Source organism: Phyllobates terribilis, unplaced genomic scaffold, assembly GCF_046119375.1.
Source record: "Phyllobates terribilis strain yellow unplaced genomic scaffold, ASM4611937v1 Scaffold_11__3_contigs__length_659146591, whole genome shotgun sequence".
NCBI lineage: Eukaryota > Metazoa > Chordata > Amphibia > Anura > Dendrobatidae > Phyllobates > Phyllobates terribilis.
Window position 1 is genome coordinate 135,374,383 of NW_027362771.1, and position 21,652 is coordinate 135,396,034.

Genomic DNA, 21,652 nt, shown 5'->3' on the forward strand with positions numbered 1-21,652 from the left:
TTAAATGTCACACCTTAATAATACATTTGGTGTAAATTATGCCAGAGCAACTTTTTAAAAGTTTGATAGCACAATTCCAAATATTACTTAAAGAGAATCTGTTAGTAGGATTATCCATGTAGGTCATGGGAAGCTGAATAAGATGATACCTTGATATCTGCGATCTGATGTCTTATTCCAGAAATATCCACATTTTTCTTATATATAAATGACCTCTTCCTGGCTTTGGGGAGGACGTTGTCTGGAAGATAACTCTGCCCCCAGACCTTATTCTATATGAAGGGGGAGTTACCAGTGTGATGTGTAATGGCCGCTCTCTGCTCTCCTGATCTCACTGCAGAGCTGTGTGCAATTATAACTGACACATCTGTAGGTTCCTCTTAGCTTCAGCTTCCATTTCACAGGCAGACACGGTTGTAATATTGAAGTACGATGGTACTGATAAAAAGCAAATCTTTATTCATAATAAGATAAAATTACAACAGTAAAACAGCATGAATAAAATTAAAAAACATGAAGACAAAGTGCAGACCAGGGAGCCATAAACACGAAAAATGACTAAGATGATAATTTCTATGCTATGCAAGCGATCAGCCTTCAAAAAGTGAAAGTCCCATAGTGGGAGAAAGTGTAAAAGTAAAAAAAAAAGTGTCAGAAAGTGAAAAAAAAATAAAAAAATTGTAAAAATATGAAAAAAATTAAAAAAAATAAAAATATACTGTACCCATAAATGAATATTATTATGAAAAAAAAACAATAAAAGTACACATATTTGGTATCACTACTTCCGGAACGACCTGACCTATAAAACTGTCACACTAGTTAACCCCCCCTTTAGTGACCACAGTTAAAAAAAAAAAAAAAAAAAAACGAAGCAAAAAACAATGCTTTATAATCATACTGCCAAACAAAAAATGAAATAAAACGTGATCAAAAAGACGAATGTAAATAAAAATGGTACCACTGAAAACCTCATCTTATCCCGCAAAAAACAAGCTGCCATACAGCTCCATCAGCAAAAAAATAAAAAAGTTATCGCTCTCAGAATAAAGCGATACCAAAAAAATTTCCCATGCGGGTTGTCAAGCGATTTTCCAAGCGATTTTAGCATGACTTGAAAAAGTGCTTGACAACTTGGTCACACTACAGTGCATTGTGAAAGTATTTGGCCTCCTCTAACTTTTCCACCTTTTGCCACATTTCTGGCTTTAAACATAAAGATATAAAATTCTAATTTTTTGGGGAAGAATCAACAACAAGTGGAACACAATCGTGAAGTGGAATGAAATTTATTGGATGCTTTAAACTTTTTTAACAAATTAAAAACTGAAAAGTGGGGCATGCAATATTATTCGGCCCCTTTACTATCAGTTCAGCAAACTCACTCCAGAAGTTCAGTGAGGATCTCTGAATGATCCAATGTTGTCCTAAATGACTGGTAATGATAAATAGAATCCACCTGTGTGTGATCAAGTCTCTGTATAAATGCACCTGCTCTGTGATAGTCTCAGGGTTCTGTTTCAAGTGCAGAAAGCATCATGAAGACCAAGGAACACACCAGGCAGCTCCGAGATACTATTGTGGCGAAGTTTAAAGCTGGATTTGGATACAAAAAGATTTCCCAAGTCTTAAACATCTCAATGAGCACTGTGCAAGCGATCATATTGAAATGGAAGGCGTATCAGACCACTGCAAATCTGCCAAGACCCGGCCGTCCCTCTAAACTTTCATCTCGAACAAGGAGAAGACTGATCAGAGATGCAGCCAAATGGCCCATGATCACTCTGGATGAACTGCAGAGATCTACAGCTGAGGTAGGAGAGTCTGTCCATAGGACAACAATCAGTCGTACACTGCACAAATCTGGCCTTTATGGAAGAGTGACAAGAAGAAAGCCATTTCTCAAAGATATCCATAAAAAGTCTAGTTTGAAGTTTGCCACAAGCCACCTGGGAGACACACCAAACATGTGGAATAAGGTGCTCTGGTCAAATGAAACCAAAATCGAACTTTTTGGCCACAATGCAAAACGATATGTTTGGCGTAAAAGCAACACAGCTCATCACCCTCAAAACACCATCCCCACTGTCAAACCTGGTGGTGGCAGCATCATGGTTTGGGCCTGCTTTTCTTCATCAGGGACAGGGAAGATGGTTAAAATTGATGAGGAGATGGACGGAGCCAAATACAGGACCATTCTGGAAGAAAACCTGTTGGAGTCTGCAAAAGACCTGAGACTGGGACGGAGATTTATCTTCCAACAAGATAATAATCCTAAACATAAAGCAAAATCTACAATGGAATGGTTCAAAAAAACATTTCCAGGTGTTAGAATGGCCAAGTCAAAGTCCAGACCTGAATCCAATCGAGAAATCTGTGGAAAGAGCTGAAAACTGCTGTTCACAAACTCCCTCCATCCAACCTCAATGAGCTTGAGCTGTTTTGCAAGGAAGAATGGGCAAGAATTTCAGCCTCTCGATATACAAAACTGATAGATATATACCCCAAGCAACTTGCAGCTGTAATCGCAGCAAAAGGTGGCGCTACAAAGTATTAACTCAAGGGGGCTGAATAATATTGCACGCCCCACTTTTCAGTTTTTAATTTGTTAAAAAAATTTAAAATATCCAATAAATTTCGTTCCACTTCACGATTGTGTCCCACTTGTTGTTGAGTCTTCCCAAAAACATTAGAATTTGATATCTTTATGTTTGAAGCCAGAAATGTGGCAAAAGGTAGAAAAGTTTGAGGGGTCCAAATACTTTCACAATGCACTGTATATAAATCCATGCAACCAGCATGTATTTATGTTGTGTGACCAAGTTATGATGCTGCAAATGCAGCATCAATAGTAAAAAAGACAATAAAAATGTTGAAAAATAAAAAAGAAAACATTATACTCACCTTCTGATGGCCCCCGGTCTCCTTCTCCGGTCCGTCCGGTGTCTTCGGCGGCTCGCGGTGCTCTAAAAGGACCTTCCATGACGTCATTTAGTCAAGTGACAGGTCACGTGACCGCCGACATCAACAGTCGTGTGATCTGTCAGATGACTAAATAACGTCATGGAAGGTCATTTTACCACAGCGAGCAACCGAAGAGCCAGCAGCACCTCCGGGAGCAGACAGGGGGCCATCAGAAGGTAAGTATATGTTTTTTTTTTTATTTTAATTCTTTTTTAACTACAGGTACTATGGTAACCGGGTCTGGAGGAGAGTCCAAACCCGGGTACCATCCGTGCATTGAATCGCATAATATCCGCATGTGTACATGTAGTCATGCGGATGTTATGCAGTCTAATGCAAATCAATGGCGGCGATTTTGCCGCGATTCCGCAAAATTAATGGTCGTGCTGCGGATTTTTCCGCAGTGAAAATCCGCAGCAGAAATTTTCGCAGCATATGCAAAACACATGCGGATTATCATTGTGAAACATGGTAAACAACTTAACATGCGTTTTTAATGCGTTTTTGCAGCGGAAATGCAGCCGCAGAAACGCATTAAATCCGCATCGTGGGCACACTGCCTTAGTGTGTGACTGCTGCCAAACATAAATACCCGATATGAATCTAGCATCGCTGTTCTTGCACCGACCCGAAAAATAAAGTTGTCTAATCACTTATACCGCACGAGGAATGGCGTCAAAAATAAACTCTAGGGCTGTGCTAGGGCTAGGGTTAGGGTTGGGGTTAGGCTTGTGTTGGGGTTGGGATTTTTTCAAAAGTAAAGAAAAAAAAATTATGACAATACGGCGACTAGTGTTGAGCGCAAGTGCTCGTTACTTGAGTTTGCGGGTGCTCGAGTGACATGCTTGAGTCTCCGCCCCATATTTTTAGGGTCCATTGTCTCCTCTTACCCTTGTGAAAATTTGGGGCTAAAAAATCATTTTTGTGGAAAAAGTTAGATTTTTTTTTTTATTTTTATGGCTCAATGTTATAAACTTCTGTGAAGCACTTGGGGGTTCAAGGTGCTCACCACACATCTGGATAAGTTCCCTGAGGGGTCTAGTTTCCAAAATGGTGTCACTTGTGGGGAGTTTCCACCTTTTAGGCACATCAGGGGCTCCCCAAACGCAACATGGTGTCCGCTAATTATTCAAGCAAATTTTACATTCAAAAAGTCAAATGGCGCTCCTTCCATTTCGAACCCTGCCGTGCCCCCAAACAGTGTTTTTTCCCTACATATGGGATATTGCCGTGCTCAGGAGAAATTGCACAACAAATTTTGGGGTCCATTTTTTCCTTTTACCTTTGCGAAAATAAAAATATTGAAGTTTAAAGTAACATTTTTGTGAAAAAAGTTAAATGTTTATTGTTTTATTCCACATTCCAAAAATTCCTGTGAAGCACCTGAAGGCTTTATAAACTTCTTGAATGTGGTTTGAGCACCTTGAGGGGTGCAGTTTTTAGAATGGTGTCACTTCTGGGTATTTTCTGTCATAAAGACCCCTCAAAGTCACTTCAAATGTGATATGGTCCCTAAAAAAATGTTTTTGCAAATTTTGTTAGAAAAATGAGAAATAGCTGGTCAACTTTTAACCCTTATAACTTCCTAAGAAAAAAAAATTTAGTTCCAAAATTGTACTCATGTAAAGTAGACATGTGGGAAATGTTATTTATTAACTATTTTGTGTGACATATTTCTCCGATTTAAGGGCATAATAATTCAAAGTTTGAAAATTGTGAAATTTTCAAAATTTTTGCCAAATTTCTGTTTTTTTTCACAAATAAACACAAGTCCTATCGAATAAATTTTACCACTATCATAAAGTACAATATTTCACGAAAAAACATTCTCAGAATCAGGGGGATCCATTGAAGTGTTCCAGAGTTATTACCTCATAAAGTGACAGTAGTCAGAATTGTAAAAATTGGCCTGTCATTAACGTGCAAACCACCTTCTGGGGTAAAGGGCTTAATGCATATAGGACTAAAAGGGGTTAATTAGTCATGACAGGTTTATTAGGAGCAGCTGAACGGCTGCTCACCATATCTCCACCCCTGGGTGGGATTCATTGGGTAAATTGAGAGCTGCTTGTCGCACACATGCTGGACTTATAGAGGTTGCAGGTCTCCTGGATTGAATGTCCTTTGCTAAAGGACATGGAATCTGGACTCTACGCCAGGTGGGCTAACCAGCACTATTGTATGAACTTGTTACTTTGTTTTACCTTGTGCCGGACAAAGACTGTATTTAAGTTTTCTGGTGACTTGGTTATGAGGATTGCAATAACCCAGCTGGACTTTAAATAGAAACTTTTCCTGTGTCTACCTCTTTAATAAGTCGAGTGAGTCGACCTACCACATTTAGTGTTAGAAGTGCGGGCAACGTTCCCAGGGAATGTGTGACTGCTACAGAAGTACTGCATGTCTTGGGTAAAGGCGGCTATAGGCCAGGGAGCAGTGTCAGACTGCATGGAGGACCTGATTAAACACCTGGTGCAAGCCCAAGAGCTACAGCAGCAACAACTACAGCAGAAACAGCTGGCACAACAGGAGACCAGTAAGCTGCTTTTGCAACAGCACCAACAACAGCAGCAGCAGATTGATGTACTCACAGAGGTGGCTCGTGGCACCGCGGCCACTCCAACTCCAAGGTCAGATTTTTCTACCCGGAAAGCGGTAAGGAGAGACTTGCAGAAAATGATCCTGGGGAACTATATAGAGGCCTTATTAACCATTTTTGAAAGGGTCGCTGATAGAGAGAAACTCCCACCAGAGCAGTGGGCGGAAGTCCTCGCACCATAGTTAATGGGGGAGCCACAAAATGCCTACTATGATTCAGCCTTACAGAATGCCAAAGAATATGAAAAATTTTACATTTTGGCGCTCCTGTGGGTGACCATGTCTGTCAGGGTACAACGGGTCCACCGTTGGGCATATCACCATGACAAACCTCATCGCTCCCAAATGTTTGATCTACTGCACCTCGTCCAAAAGTGCTTACAGCCAGAGACCCTAACCCCTGCGCAGATGGTAGAGCAAACTATAATGGACTGTGTCGCGCACTCCCTTCCGAGCCCGATACAGACTGGGGTTGCCCAGGTAGAACTCCGGAACACCGATGACTTGGTTGGACAGGTCAAAAGGTATCAGGGGTCGACTGTTCCTTGGAGAGGCAACCCACTCCATACTGCGGAGTTTAAAAAGGGAGTGGGGCATCCAAAGTCCAAGGGGGTGGTGGAGGTCATGCCGACGGCCTCATCGGGGATGTAATTTGCTGGAAATGTCACGGCCCAAGTCATACAGCTGCCCCTTGTCCCTTGACCACCGAGCCAAATGGCTGTAGCATGGGACACCTGTTGTTCATATTCTACGCATGTCCAGCTTGCAGTCTGGACTGTCCACCCGGCGAGGGGCCCCAAGCTTGTCCTGTAAAAGGAAATGGTCTGCAAATGACTGCACTACATAACCTATAAGAATGTGGAGTGTGACCCCCATAAAGAAGTCTGGAGCAATACTAGATAGTATTAAAATAGAAAACTTTTATTGAATACAAATATTAAAATCAATATACTCTAGAAAATTAGCAGCACGCGAAACGCGCGTCGGGGCTTCAGCGCAGTATAAGAGTCTACATGACACATGGGTGAGCCACCTGAACCTCACGGAGATGTTATTTATGCTTGCTGTGCATACATATAAAGATAGTTGGAATCGTTACTGAACATCTATATTTGTGGACTCCTTGCTATCTGTTCTTTGTTGACTGTATACAGCGTCACTTGGATACTCTATGTATGTACTTCACTTTTATGGGGTTAGTCACATGTACACTAGAGCGTAACCTCTGTTTAAGTGTTGTCAGATGCCCCCATGTGTATCTCTATATACAATTGCCACCCTGATTTTGTGTTTTTCACCCCTAGTGACCTGCTAATTTTCTAGAGTATATTGATTTTAATATTTGTATTCAATAAAAGTTTTCTATTTTAATACTATCTAGTATTGCTCCAGACTTCTTTATGGGGGTCACACTCCACATTCTTATAGTTTATGCAATTTAGTAGGAGTACCCTGAATATATAATATGGTGTTAAAGATTTACCATAGAGTTCGGTTCAATTGTATTCACAAATGACTGGACTACTAGACTCGGAGTTTGGTCACCCTTGTGAGGGCCACACTCCCTCTCCAATTAATCCCTTGTAAGAAGGTGGGCATCCGCTGCATTCACAGGGATGCTAAAGATTATCCGCTGGCCAGAGTGGTCATTGAGACTGCCTGATGTACTGAGTCTAGCGTTGTCCAGGATTTATTGCACTCACTTATCATAGGCATTTGTGTTGTTTTGGGACTTATGGGGAGGGGCGAAGACCTCAATTGTTCGGGTAAGAAACGGATTTGCCTTAAAGTCTCATCAACCCCAGAGTCTGACGGGTTTCCCTTCTGTGTAATGGAGGAAGATGAGGAGGTAGTATCCTCTGATGCAGACATTCCTGAGATAGGGATGACCGGAGAAAATTTGGGGTTTGCCCAACATGGGGACCTAACTCTAAAATAAGCGTTCAATAAGGTAACCGTTTACAAATGGCATAGCACAGGAGTCGGGGGCTGACACCAGGTTTCCCTATTTCATGTTGAGTGAGGACTTATTGTACCAGGTTACTAAGGTGAGGGAGGAGATAATGGTACAACTGTTAATACCAGGACCCTATAGTCGGAGTGTGTTGGACATGGCCCATTCACATGTCTTGGGTGGCCATCTGAGGGGCACAAAATTCCAGAATGGGTCATGCAGAGGTTTTATTGGCCCAGATGTCATCCTGAAATTTTAAGGTATTACAAGTCATGTCCCATCTGCCAGTTAACTGCTCCCACCTCTCACTTCCAAAATCCTCTCGTTCCGCTACTCATCAAGGCAGAGCAAGAGAGGGACCCCATTGAAACTCCATGTTGGCTGATTAAACCTGAAAGAGACATTGAAGATGTCACAGTAGCCGAAACACTGTGAAGGCCCAAAAACAGCAATGTCGGGAATTGCTGAAGCATAAATGGGATCTGTTCTAGATAGTGTATAGATGTCATAGAACACGAGGTTCTGATGGAACCCCATGTGCGAGTGAATTTGAAGCCCATTCGAATTAAAGAGGCCGGCTGAGAACAGATCTCCAAGGATGTGAAGCATATGCTGAATCTCGGGATCATTGAGGAATCTAAGAGTGTGTGCTCTAACCCGATTGTCCTTGTTCCAAAACCCAATGGAGAATGAAGATTCGGTATTGATTATCAGAAGCTGAATGAAGTCTCCAAGTTCAGCACATATCCGATGCTGAGTGTAAATGAGCTGATCGAGAGACTTGGGCCTGCAAGGTACATAACCACCTTGGATCTAACAAATGGATATTGGCAAGTCCCCATGTCACAAGAAGCCAAGGAGAAGGCGGCTTTCTCTACGCCTGATGGTTGCTTCCAATATGTTCCAATACCGTTCGTTTTCCAGGGAACTCTGGCCAGCTTCCAGAGGGTCATGGAGCCGATCCTCTCACCCCACAAGAAATACGCTGCAGTATACCTGGATGATATCGTAATCTTCACGCTGGATTGGAGAAGTCATCTGGGAAAGGTTCAGGTTGTGTTTGAAGCACTAAGGAAGGCGGGGGTCTCTTTAAATCCAAAAAAATGAGTCATGGGGAAAGCAGAGGCCCAATAACTTGGATATGTAGTAGGTAGAGGCAAAATCAAACCCCAGATCAATAAAGTGGGAACAATCCACAACTGGCCAAAACCACTCACAAAGAAGCAAGTTAGGGCCTTTCTGGGAATCGTGGGGTACTACAGAAGGTTCATTCCAAACTTTGCCATGGTGGCTGCACCCCTGACTGACCTCCTTAAGGGGATAAAATCAGTAATGGCTAAATGGACGTCGGAGGCAGAGACTGCCCTTCAAGGACTGAAAGTGGCACTATGTAAGCAGCCAGTCCTGATTAAGCCTGACTTTAAGAAGGAATTTGTACTCCAAACGGATGTCTCAGAAGACTGATTAGGAGCGGTCCTTTCTCAAGAGATACACGGAGAGGAGCATCCTGTTATATGCCTGAGTAGGGAACTGTTGGTATGTGAGAAAAATTATTTCATTGTAGAAATGAAATGCCTGGCCATACTAATCTCCTAGGGTGAGCATTTCAATTACTGTCAGACCATGGCCCACTCAGGTGTATGAGGGAGAAAAAGGGAAAAAATGCTTGTGTTACTCACTGGTTTCTAGTCCTGCAGTATTTCCACTTCCATATAGTACATAGAGCCCGGAGTTACATGGTAATGCCAATACCCTCTCGAGAATCCCTGGTCTAGTGGTAGAAGGTACCAAGCTATTGCTTTAGGCAGAGGTGGGGAAGTATGTAAGGTGGCTGTTAGACACCTAGTGGTTGGGAGATAAACTTGAAGTAATGCTTTAATGCATATAGGACTATATAGGACTAAAAAGGGTTAATCGGCCATGAGAGGTTGTTTAGGAGCATCAGAACGTCTGCTCACCATATCTCCACCCCTGGGTGGGATTCACTGGGAATATTAAGAGCTGTTTGTCCCATACATGCTGGACGTATGGAGGTTGCAGGTCTCCTGGTGGAAGCTGGACTCTAAGCCAGGTGGGCTAACCAGCACTATTGTATGAACTTGTTACTTTGTTTTACCTTGTGCCAGACAAAGGCTGTATTTAAGTTTTCTGGTGAAGTGATTTATAAGGATTGCAATAAACCAGTCAGACTTTAACCACTTTACAGCCTGTGGCGTATTAGTACGCACCAGGCTGTCACCCCCTGTTCAGCGCGGGCTCCGGCGCTGAGCCCACACTGAACCGGGCACATGTCAGCTGATTATTACAGCTGACGTGCTCGCAACAACCGTGGGTGGAATTGCAATCCACCCGCGGCTGTTAACAAGTTAAATGCCGCTGTCAATCTCTGACAGCGGCATTTAACATTGCCGCTCCGGAAGGGCGTCATTTACCCCGCCCATCGGTGCCCCCGTCACGTGATCGCGGGTCACCGATGCGTGGGCATGACAACCCTGGGTCTTCAGCAGACCCCAGTGGTTGTCATGAGCTGATCGCTATGAGCGCCACCTAGTGGTCGGCGCTCATAGCACAGGAGCATTTCTGCTACATATAGGTGATCTGCTCATCACCTCTATGTAGCAGAGGCGATCAGACAGTTGCTGCTTCTAGTCTTCTATGGAGACTATAGAAGCAAGCAAAAAGTGAAAAAAAAAATGTTTTTAAAAATATTAAAAAAATATAAAAGTTTAAATCACCCCCCTTTCGCCCCATTCAAAATAAAAAAAAAAAAAACACATACACATATTTGGTATCGCCGCATTCAGAATCGCCCGATCTATCAATATAAAAAAAGAATTAATCCAATCGGTGAACGGCGTAACGAGAAAAAAATGCTAAACGCCAGAATTACGTTTTTTGGTCGCCGCAACATTGCAATAAAATGCAATAACGGGCGATCAAAACATTGGATCTACCCCAAAATGGTATCAATAAAAACTTCAGCTCAGCGCGCAAAAAATAGGCCCTGACCCGGCCCCAGATCCCGAAAAATGGAGACGCTACGGGTCTTGGAAAATGGCGCCATTTTTTTTTTTTAGCAAACTTTGGAATTTTTTTCACCACTTAAGTAAAAAAGAACCTATACATGTTTGGTGTCTACAAACTCGTAATGACCTGGAGAATAGTAATGGCAGGTCAGTTTTAGCATTCAGTGAACGTGGTAAAAAAAAAAAAAACCTGCCTCACCCTCACTCCATACATTTGTATGGAGAGAAGCCGTTTAACTCAGATCTTTCCTTCACTCCTCACATCAAATCACTCGCTCGTTCATGTCATCTACACTTCAAAAACATCTCAAGAATCAGGACTTTTCTCACCTTTGACTCGGCAAAAACTCTTACTGTAGCTCTTATTCATTCCCGTCTGGACTACTTCGACTCTCTACTTATCGGGCTCCCTCTTACTAAACTCTCCCGTCTCCAATCCGTCCTTAACGCAGCAGCCAGGATCATATTCCTCGCCAACTGCTACACCGATTTCTCTTCCCTGTGCCAGTCATTGCATTGGTTACCCATCCAATATAGAGTTCAATTTAAACTTATCACGCTTACCCACAAAGCGCTCCATGCTTCAGTACCCCCCTACAAGTCCTCCCTTGTCTCAGTCTACCACCCTACACGTGCCCTCCGTTCTGCCAGTGACTTAAAACTAAAATCCTCCATAATCCTAACTTCCTACTTCCGTCTCCAAGATTTCTCACGTGCTGCGCCAATTCTTTGGAATGCACTACCCAGGACAGTTTGATTAATTCCCAATACCCACAGTTTCAAGCGAACCCTAAAAACCCATTTCTTTACTGGCGTATCGCCTCCACACACTATCTGTCCGTCCCAGTTTTCCCCCATATTAAAATCTTCTTCATTTTCAGGTTCATACCAACCATGCACATAATAGCCTCTGTCAGGACTGCACACATACTGGCTGGCGACCAGTCCATGTATTATTTATCCTATTTAGTATATCAAGGCTGCATTATACAATATATGTTCATTCTACCTTTTATGTCTCCCCCATTTCCTCATAGACTGTAAGCTTGCGAGCAGGGCCCTCACTCCTTTCGATATGAAATATGCTTATTCTGTATTGTCTGTATATGTCCCCCCTAAAATTTGTAAAGTGCTGCGGAATATGTTGGCGCTATAAAAATAAATTATTATTATTATAACTAGACGGCTTCTGCCCGGGAGTATGCATGTCACATAGACCACCTCCGTTCCCGGCTCAGAAACCGAGGACTCCTCATAGCGCACAGTGCCTGCACTGGGAGGATTCAAGAGTCTGAAGTCACAAAGAGTGACTGCAGACTTCTCATTTTAGACTGGACAACCCCTTTAATTTTCAGTTCTCCCTGAGCTAATGGAAAGAGACTAGCTGCTCCCATACACTTATTGTATAGAAGGATTCCTGCTCTTTTTACCTTTGGTAGACAGAAGTAGCAACATTGGGAACAACATACATCAGTCATGAGTTCTGTCGGTGGGTGTGAATTCAGCTTTGGGGTGAGATAAGTCACTTTCTACAGAAGCGTCACCACAGATTTGCTTCTTGTCCTCACATTTCCCTGCTGCATCGACTGCTATATGCTGTTTAACCTGAACCCTTACTATGCTGGCAGTCCTTCTTGTTTTCAGCAAGATGGATTTGATCTCTTTTTTTTTTTTTCAGAGTATGTTCAGTAAACCGGAGAGAATAAGAAATGGGTCACAAGTGGAAAAATGATTTCTATGATTACAAATGACACAATACTTGATCAATTACTTATTATAACGTTTATTATATTCACTTGATTTATGCAAAGTTTGTTGAAAGAACAGTTTCTATTTAGGACAGTTTTTATATTTGTGAAATTGTTATTTTCCTACACTAAATGGGTTTTGGAAATTCATTTCTTGGAAAAGCCTTTAGTAAGCCTTTAATATCACATAAAGCTTGGTTCATTAGCACAAAATCAACTGCATCGTCTGATTTAAATCGAAGTACATAACGTATAGATTGACCCTTGCTTACCAGGTTGCAGAGCATATGAAGATGTTTACAGGGTTCTCCAGAAATAGTAAAAACTAAATAACTAAAGGAAATGTCATTATAAATAAATCTAAAAAAATTAGAAATAACAAAATTAGTTGTTTTTTTGTCTAAAGAGGTATTCACTATAGAATTAAAGTGGCCACCATGCCATTCTGACAAAAAATTGTCCTAGGATGTTAATAGGACAAGTAGTAGTGAATATGTGCAGCAGGAGCTGCACCCCACCCCACTTCATGTGTAGGAAGATCTGCTCCCAGTGGATATTCAAATATAATATTGGAAATACTGGGTAGGGAGAGGCTGCTCACACTGCTGTCCACAGTTTGAATCTGATCTCATACTGTAGATATCAGGGGTACTGAGGTAAGAAGATGCTACTCACACTGCTGTCCCCCCTGTGTTACTGAGCTAATACTGGAGATACAAGGGGTGCTGAAGTAAGAAGATGCTACTCACACTGCTGCCCCCCCTGTGTTACTGAGCTAATACTGGAGATATCAGGGGTACTGAGGTAAGAAGAGGCTACTCACACTGCTGCCCCCCCTGTGTTACTGAGCTAATACTGGAGATACCAGGGGTACTGAGGTAAGAAGAGGCTACTCACACTGCTGCCCCCCCTGTGTTACTGATCTAATACTGGAGATACAAGGGGTGCTGAGGTAAGAAGATGCTACTCACACTGCTGCCCCCCCTGTGTTACTGAGCTAATACTGGAGATATCAGGGGTACTGAGGTAAGAAGAGGCTACTCACACTGCTGCCCCCCCTGTGTTACTGAGCTAATACTGGAGATATCAGGGGTACTGAGGTAAGAAGAGGCTGTTGTCCTCCTTGTCTGTCTGAGCTAATACTGTAGATATCAGGGGTGCTGAGGTAAGAAGAGGCTGCTCACACTGCTGTCCCCCGTGTTACTGATCTAATACTGGAGATACCAGGGGTGCTGAGGTAAGAAGATGCTACTCACACTGCTGTCCCCCCTGTGTTACTGAGCTAATACTGGAGATACCAGGGGTGCTGAGGTAAGAAGAGGCTACTCACACTGCTGCCCCCCCTGTGTCTGATCTAATACTGGAGATATCAGGGGTACTGAAGTAAGAAGAGGCTGTTGTCCTCCTTGTCTATCTGATCTAATACTGGAGATACCAGGGGTATTGCCGTATGAAGAGGCTGCTCACTCGGCTTTCCACCAGTGATTACCTCCTTAGACAAAACTTTCTGATTTGCTAATGTATTTATTTATTTTTTTATAATGACATTAACTTAAGTTGTAATTTATTTTTTCCATTCCCGGAGAACCCCTTTAGAAAGTATTCAAACCCCCATATGCAACAGGACAAATCTGCACACTGAAATCTGAAATAGAGACTGATAGGAGTAACAGATCTATTAACAATAAGATAGTTTCAAGGTATAAATGATAAAGAAAAAATGATTGAAATATAAGTGAAACTATCTAAATATCATAATGTAGACATGTTTAATGGATGCTGGACTGTAGGGCGCATTTAATGAGGTGAGGCTTTACATTATTCTCTGAATTCTATGTCCCTTGCACTTAACAACACAATTAAATGGCCATGTTTATTTTTTCTTTATTGTAGCATAAATCACCTTGCACCATTTAATACCTTTATCTCACTTGAAGAACTGAACCTAAGTAGCAACTGTTTATCAGGTATGTGTTTTTTTTATTTCCTTTATTACATATCTATTATTTCTGTAATTTCAGCGCATTTCACAACTATGTACTCAGATGACCCATGCTAGGGACATCATTCATCTATCACATTTCTAAGTATGTGGTCCTGTTGGGTCATGGACCCATCTAAGGACAGGGTGAACAAATTCCCTGGAAATGATTTCCATTTGTATTTGCCCTGAGAACCTCAGTGCTGCAGGACAACATTACTGTATCCTTACTATATATGATCTTTTTTATTTTCCAGAGTTAGCCTCTGTATCCCAATGGCTGGAAGGATGCACACATTTAAGAAAACTCTTGATTAGCAAGAATCCATTTCTACAAGAATATAACTGGAGGTGAGATAATCAATAAGCTATGTTGTGTAACGCTAAACTTATGATGTTGAATAGATATAAGAAATGAAACCTAAATTTGAAGAGTATATTACATGTTAATACATCATTCGTAGACATTTACTAAGTATATTTTGCACTATGTATTTCACAACTTAACCAGCAGGTGTCACCAGAACAAGTCTCTTCATTTATGGCTTCAGTACCCTTTTCTTGAACAGCAGATGTCCCCCTAATCCTTTCTTTTCAAGTCATCAGCCAAAGCTGGCTTTTCCCTTGCTTGCAATCCTTTCTTTTCACCAGCAGATGGTGCCATGTTTGCATATCTTTCAATATCTTCTGTGCTTAGTGTATTTTTTTTTCTATTACTCTACCTTGTTTTGTTTTTCCTCAATTTATTTCCTCAAGTATGAGTACAGTTTAAAGCCACCTTAGTCTACCATTAAAGTATATATGGTAGGCTTCAATCATACTTTTGTTCTGTCTGTTTCATTTGAGGATCAAACAAACGGAATTCATGTAACAAATGGATCTGTTGCATAACTGATGCAAATGGAAGCAGAAGAGACAGATTGATTATTAAGGGATCTGTCTGGGTCACATTATGTGTCTGTTTTTAAACAGGAAAAATCTATACAGAAGTTTTTAATTTTTTTTTTTCCATTGTAAAAACGAACACAAAACAGAACCCAGACTGACTCCATACTAAAGGATTCCCTCTACTGCCATTAGTACGGTACAATTTGGACATTAATTCCATTTCTTGTCCCATAAAATGAAACTGACAAATAAAACGTTTGAACGGAAGTGTGAATGTAGCCTAAACTTAATAAACTGACTCCATGCTTCTGCTTGCAACATATAACACTACTTTGAAGTATCCAGCAATGTTTTCCATGGTGCATGAACTAAAATGTCCACAAATTGTACTTGTATATTCACTCGAGAACCATTCAGTTTACTTTAGTTGACAAGATCGACCTTTAGGATGGGTTAGGACATTTTTTTTGTCTGGATTTTAAGCCGGCAATGCTATTCTTAAATGGAATCTGTCAGCAGGTTTTTTCTATTTCATCTGAGAGCAGCCTGATGTAGGTTAGGAGAAGCTGAATCCCACAATGTAACACTTAGATTACTGGGTGCAGCCGTTCTCGCACAATCAGAGCTTTTAGATTTAGAATGAAGCAGAGCTGAGGAAGCTAACCCCGCCCACACAAGGGTCTCTCCATAGACAGTAAGGTGCTTAGTTTCCGGACTAGTTTGGCAATATTAATCTCGTAGTGATAAATCCTTCACAGTTAGTAAACAACAGCACGCACTTTGACAAGTGACACATCCCTCTATCTCATGCTGTTTTCAGATCACATAGCAAAAACCTGCTGACCGATTTCCTTTAAATGTTAGGGGGCAGCAAGGCTATGCTAGAAGACTAGGTGCATGTAACCCAATTGAAAAGGTAAAATGTAAAAGAATAAAAGCCCAGTGAATAGGAATGTATGGGCCTGGCCTTAGACATTACACCCTCATTATATTTCTAATATGTGACAATAATGTCAGACAGTAACACTACACATGATTGTCGCTTTTTACCTTAATAATTCTGGTCATTTTACATTCATTGATGGTTATCATGTACATGGTTATATATTTTACACCTCGACTGATAGTTTCACATGTCTGATTATATTATTTAATTCATTATTTCATTATTTATTGTTCAGCACACCGTTCTATATGACATCCTTGAGGCATATAAGGAATTTATTATATTTTTCCAGTGGTGACTTATTGTTATATTTCACAGGTGGTAATGCTGATCAGTGATTTGCGCCTTTTGCACAGTTTTTCCATGCAATATATCTGGCTATTAATGTTTCTGATTCATGCACTTTCACCTTGATAATTAGTAGTCGACCACATTAATTAACATGCTTTGTCTACCTTGTTCAATAGAGTTACTTTAACTATATTTGATTGCTGAGTGACCACCCTCTAAAGAGTTTTCCACTTTCAGAAAACCCCTGTACCCTGGATACAGTTTGTTTGTTTGTTTTTTTAAATAAAAACAGTGCTTGACTCACCCTCACCAGGTCCAGCCCTTAATCTCTGCTGCTGGAGACAATAAACAACATAACTAGGCACTTTATCAGTATTTGGCCAGTATTCGGTCAGTATTTTTTCTCAGGAGTGGGAGCCAAAATCGGGTGAGGAACAATCAGAGAAAAGATATAATAGAAACAAGTCACCAATTCTGCATTTATCACCCACTCCTGGTTTTGGCTCCCACTCCTGAGAAAAAATACTGACCGAATACTGACCAAATACTGACAATGGGCCCTTGGCCTTATAGTTAGAGTTGAGAAAATCTGTATTTATTTTATTTTAGCGGACAATTCCTGGTATATTTTTTGCACCTATTTGGGGTGCATTTTTTCAAACTTGTTTATGAGGCAAACATGGACATTTTCCCTCGGGGTGTACTTTATTGTTCTTATTTCTGTTGTATTTGCCTTAATGGTGTTTCAATAAAGATACCTGGAATTTCTCTAGTGAACCTCCATTGCTTGGTTTGCACTTGTGTTTGTGCTTATATCATGTGTGTGGCATAAATATATGCATTTTTGGCTAAAAATATGATTTTTGCAATAAGATTTCATTACAAATTTTGCACTGTTTGGCTTCTACAGGCTGTTTGTTTCCCTGCACTTTCAACTTTAATGTGGTCTGTGGCGATAAATCTACTGAGAGAATCTCATAAAAAGCCAGATAAACAGTTACAGATTTCCTGTTAGACTGTCAGAACGAGCTCAGTGACGGATTCTCAGGTAGAGAGGTCGGCCATCTTTTGTTAGTGCAGCTTTCCTCAGACTACCCAGCCCTTCTGTCCTTAAAATGGCCGCTGGTGGAGGAGCATGTGACCAGTCCAGTCCATCGATCATCTCCAATAGAAAAACAGCTTTCCCTTGTTAGGTGTTTTATTATTGGAAGTGGTTGATAGATTGATCTGGTAACATGCTCTTCTACCAGCAGCCATTTTATGGACAGAAGTGCTGGTCAGTCTGTGAGGAAAACTGCAGTAACAAGAGAAAAAGGCCGACCTCTTTACCTGAGAATCCGTCAGTGACCTGGTTCTGACAGTTTAAGGCAGGGATGTCAAACTCAAACACGCAGAGGGCCAAAATGAAAGACTTGGACAAAGTTGTGGGCCAACTAGTATATAGTATAATGGGCCCCATATAGTCCTTTAAACAGTATAATGGGCCCCACATTGCTTTCCATAGAGCATAATGGGCCCCACATAGTCCTCCATACAGTATAATGGACCCCACAAAGTCCTCCATACAGAATAATGGCCCCACATAAGGGTAGTGGTTCTGGTGTCGTGAGCCAAATATAATCACCCTGAGGGCCAGATTTGACCCACGGGCCAGAGTTTGACATGTATGGTCTAAGGCCACGTGCACCTGCTCCCGGCACATCAACCCCCGAAATGCTGCAATCGAATGCTGCATCTCTATGTTATGCAAGCGATCAGCCTGCAAAAAATTAAAGTCCCATAGTGGAAAAAAAGTGGAAAAGTGAAAAAAAAAATTGTAAAAATATTTTAAAAAAATGAAAAAATAATTAAAAAAAAAAATAAAAATATGCTGTACCCATAAATAAATATTATTATGAAAAAAACAAAAAAACAATAAAAGTACGGAACGACCTGACCTAATTGCCCCACTAGTTAACCCCCTTAGTGAACACAATGCTTCATCCTCATACCGCCATATAAAAAATGGAATAAAACTAGATCAAAAAGACGAATGTAAATAAAAATGGTACAGCTGAAAACGTCATCTTGTCCTGCAAAAAACAAGCCGCCATACAGCTCCATCAGCCGAAAAATAAGTTATAGCGCTCAGTAAAAAGCAATTAAAAAAAAAAATTTTTTCTATAAAATAGTTTTTATTGTGTAAAAGCGCCAAAACATAAAAACTATATAAATGTAGTATCGTTGTAAACCTACTGACCCGAAGAATAAAGCTGCCTTATCAATTTTACCGCAAGCGAAACGGCATGAAAAAAAACAATTCCTGAATTGTTGGTTTTTGTTTATTCTGCCTCCCAAAAATCGGAATAGCAAGCGATCAAAAAATGCCCAATAAGAATGTCAACTTGTTCCGCAAAAAATAAGCCCTTACATGACTCTGTCGGACGAAAAATGGAAAAATGATTGCAAAAACTAGTCTTTGCAAAAAAAAGCGTCTTAGTGTGGGACAGCTGCCAAACATATAAACGGAAAAAACTGACCAGCACTTCCAAAACAAGAAATAGGTGTGAACAGGTGCTTACTAGGAACAGCTACCTCCATATACAACTAACAAACGAAGTAGCACTCTGCAACGCTAAGAATGCGAACATGAAATATATAAAATTTGAATAGCATTACTGCTGTAGAAAATAGAAATAAATGAGAAATCTTAGCGCATTAATTGACCGATTCATGTGTACCTGGTAGCCAGGTAGTGGCGGTCAGTTTTTTCTGTTTATATGTATAGGCTTTGACTGAGCAGTCCTCCTCTAGGCCACAGGCAGTTTTAATTGCAGCAGGATCTTGCATTTACACACACAAGCAGACTTTTGTCTCTTAGAGAGGAGTTCACACAGGCAGGTTCCTGGTTTAACGAGAAATGCCTTAAAGTGGCTACCAGGTACACATGAATTGGCAAATTTATGCACTAAGATTTCTCATTTATTTCTATTTTCTAGAGCAGTAATGCTATTCAAATTTCATATATTTCATATTCGCATACTTAGCTTTGCTGAGTGCTACTTTGTTAGCTGCCAAACATAAAAACCCGATATGACTCTGGTATCGCTGTAATCGCACTGACCCAAAGAATAAAGTTGTGTAATCACTTATACCGCACGAGGAACGGCCTAAAAAATGAACTCTAAGGTTAGGGTTGTGCTAGGGTTAGGGTTTTGCTAGGGCTAGAGTTTTGCTAGGGTTAGGGTTGTGCTAGAGTTAGGGTTGTGCTAGGGTTAGGGTTGTGCTAGGGTTGGGGTTGTATTGGGGCTAGGGTTGTGTTGGGGTTGGGATTTCATCAAAAGTAAAGAAAAAAAATTATGGCGACTAGTGTTGAGCGCAAGTTCTCGCTATTTGAATGTGCATCAGGTGCTCGAGTATGCACGGAGTATCGCGAGTGCTCGAGTGACATGCTCGAGTCTCCGACCCATATGTTTCGTGGCTGTTATACAGCCAAAAAAAAACACGCTGGGATTTCCTGCCATGCACGAGCGATCCCCACATGTTTTTTTTTGGGTGTCTAACAACCATGAAACATGCGGGGCTGGACTTGAGCATGTCACTCGAGCACCCACGATACATGATGCATACCCGAGTACCCGATGCAAACTCAAGTAGCGAGCACTTGCGCTCAAGACTAATGACAACTTATTCAATATGATGACCTGATGTTATCAAATTCTGTATCGTACCTCTGGCTTCAAAATGTTCATTATACTCCTTGATAAAATCCTGGAGGGTTATTAAACTTCTTGAATGTGGTTTTGAGCACCTTGAGGGGTGCAGTTTTTAGAATGGTGTCAGTTTTGGGTATTTTCTGACATAAAGGCCCCTCAAAGTCACTTCAAATGTGATGTGGTCCCTAAAAATAATGGTTTTGTAAATTTTGTTGGAAAAATTAGAAATCGCTGGTCAAATTTTAACCCTTATAACTTCCTAACAAAAAAAAATTTTGGTTCCAAAATTGTGCTGATGTAAAGTAGACATGTGGGAAATGTTATTTATTAACTATTTTGTGTGACATAACTCCCTGATTTAAGGGAATGAAAATTCAAAGTTTGAAAATTGCTAAATTTTCAAAATTTTCACCAAATTTCCATTTTTTTCACAAAGTAACGCAAGTCATATCGAATAAATGTTATTACTATCATGAAGTACAATATGTCATGAAAAAACAGTCTCAGAATTGGATCCGTTGAAGCGTTCCAGAGTAATTACCTCATACAGTGACAGTGGTCAGAACTGTAAAAATTGGCCTGGTCATTAACCGCTTCCTGACCGCCCACTGTACATAAACATCGGCGCTGCCTGGGCTCTATGCAGCGCTGACGTTTAGAAACAGTCGGTGGTCCCGCAGCGCTCAGGACCCCCAGGGTCCTGCAAGCACTGCGGATGCGGTGCAGAGCGACAGCTCTGACAGGGGACATCATCGGGACCTGATTGGATCAGGTCTCAATGATGCTAACCCTTTGCTATCTTCTAGATGCCGTGATCTATAGCGATCGCGGCATTTAGAAGATAGTGAGAGGAGAGGGGGTCGTCCACTTACCTCTCCGACGGCCCCCCTGATGTCTGAGAGGACCTGCCATTGTCATGGCAGCCGGAGGTCACATGACCGCCTCCGGGTCTGCCATGTACGGTGTCCTGCTAGACTCAGCCTGCAGCTGAAGTCTAGCAGGAGACACTGACAATGTAAAACTGTCAGCGAAGCTCTCATGCAATGCAATACATGTCTATTGCATTGCATGAGAACAGTGATTAGAAAAATAAAAATTAATGTCCCATACAGGGACTAAGTAAAAATGTAAAAAAAAAAAAAAAGTCTAAAAAATATTTTCAAACTGTAAAAAAAGTCACAAAATAAATAAAAATAAATAAATAAAATATTAAACCAATAAATCCGTATATTTATGCAAAAACTAAAAAAGTACACATATTTGGTTTCGCCGCGCCCGAAACAACCCGATCTATAAAACTGTCACACTAATTAACTCCTTCTGTGCACACCGTAAAAAAATAAAATAAAAATCGGAGCAAAAAACTATGCTTTTTCATCATATCGCCAAACAAAAAGTGGAATAAAATGCGATCAAAAAGCAAAATGGAAATAAAAATGGCAACGCTGAAAACATCATCTTGTTCCGCAAAAAAAAGCCGCCATACAGCTCCATCAGCCGAAAAATAAAAAAGTTATAGCTCTCAGAATAAAGCGATTAAAAAATATATTTTTTCTATAAA

The 21,652-nt window shown here is 41.0% G+C and overlaps 1 protein-coding gene across 1 annotated transcript in view; it reads left to right on the forward strand.

Annotated features, from left to right (window-relative positions):
- LRRIQ1 (leucine rich repeats and IQ motif containing 1) overlaps positions 1–21,652 on the forward strand; it is a 195,885-nt gene that overhangs the window by 57,244 nt on the left and 116,989 nt on the right. The window contains exons 12-13 of the mRNA XM_073651622.1: positions 14,184–14,257; positions 14,529–14,622. Of these exons, the coding sequence (XP_073507723.1) occupies positions 14,184–14,257; positions 14,529–14,622 (168 nt within the window). The remainder of the gene's footprint in view (positions 1–14,183; positions 14,258–14,528; positions 14,623–21,652) is intronic.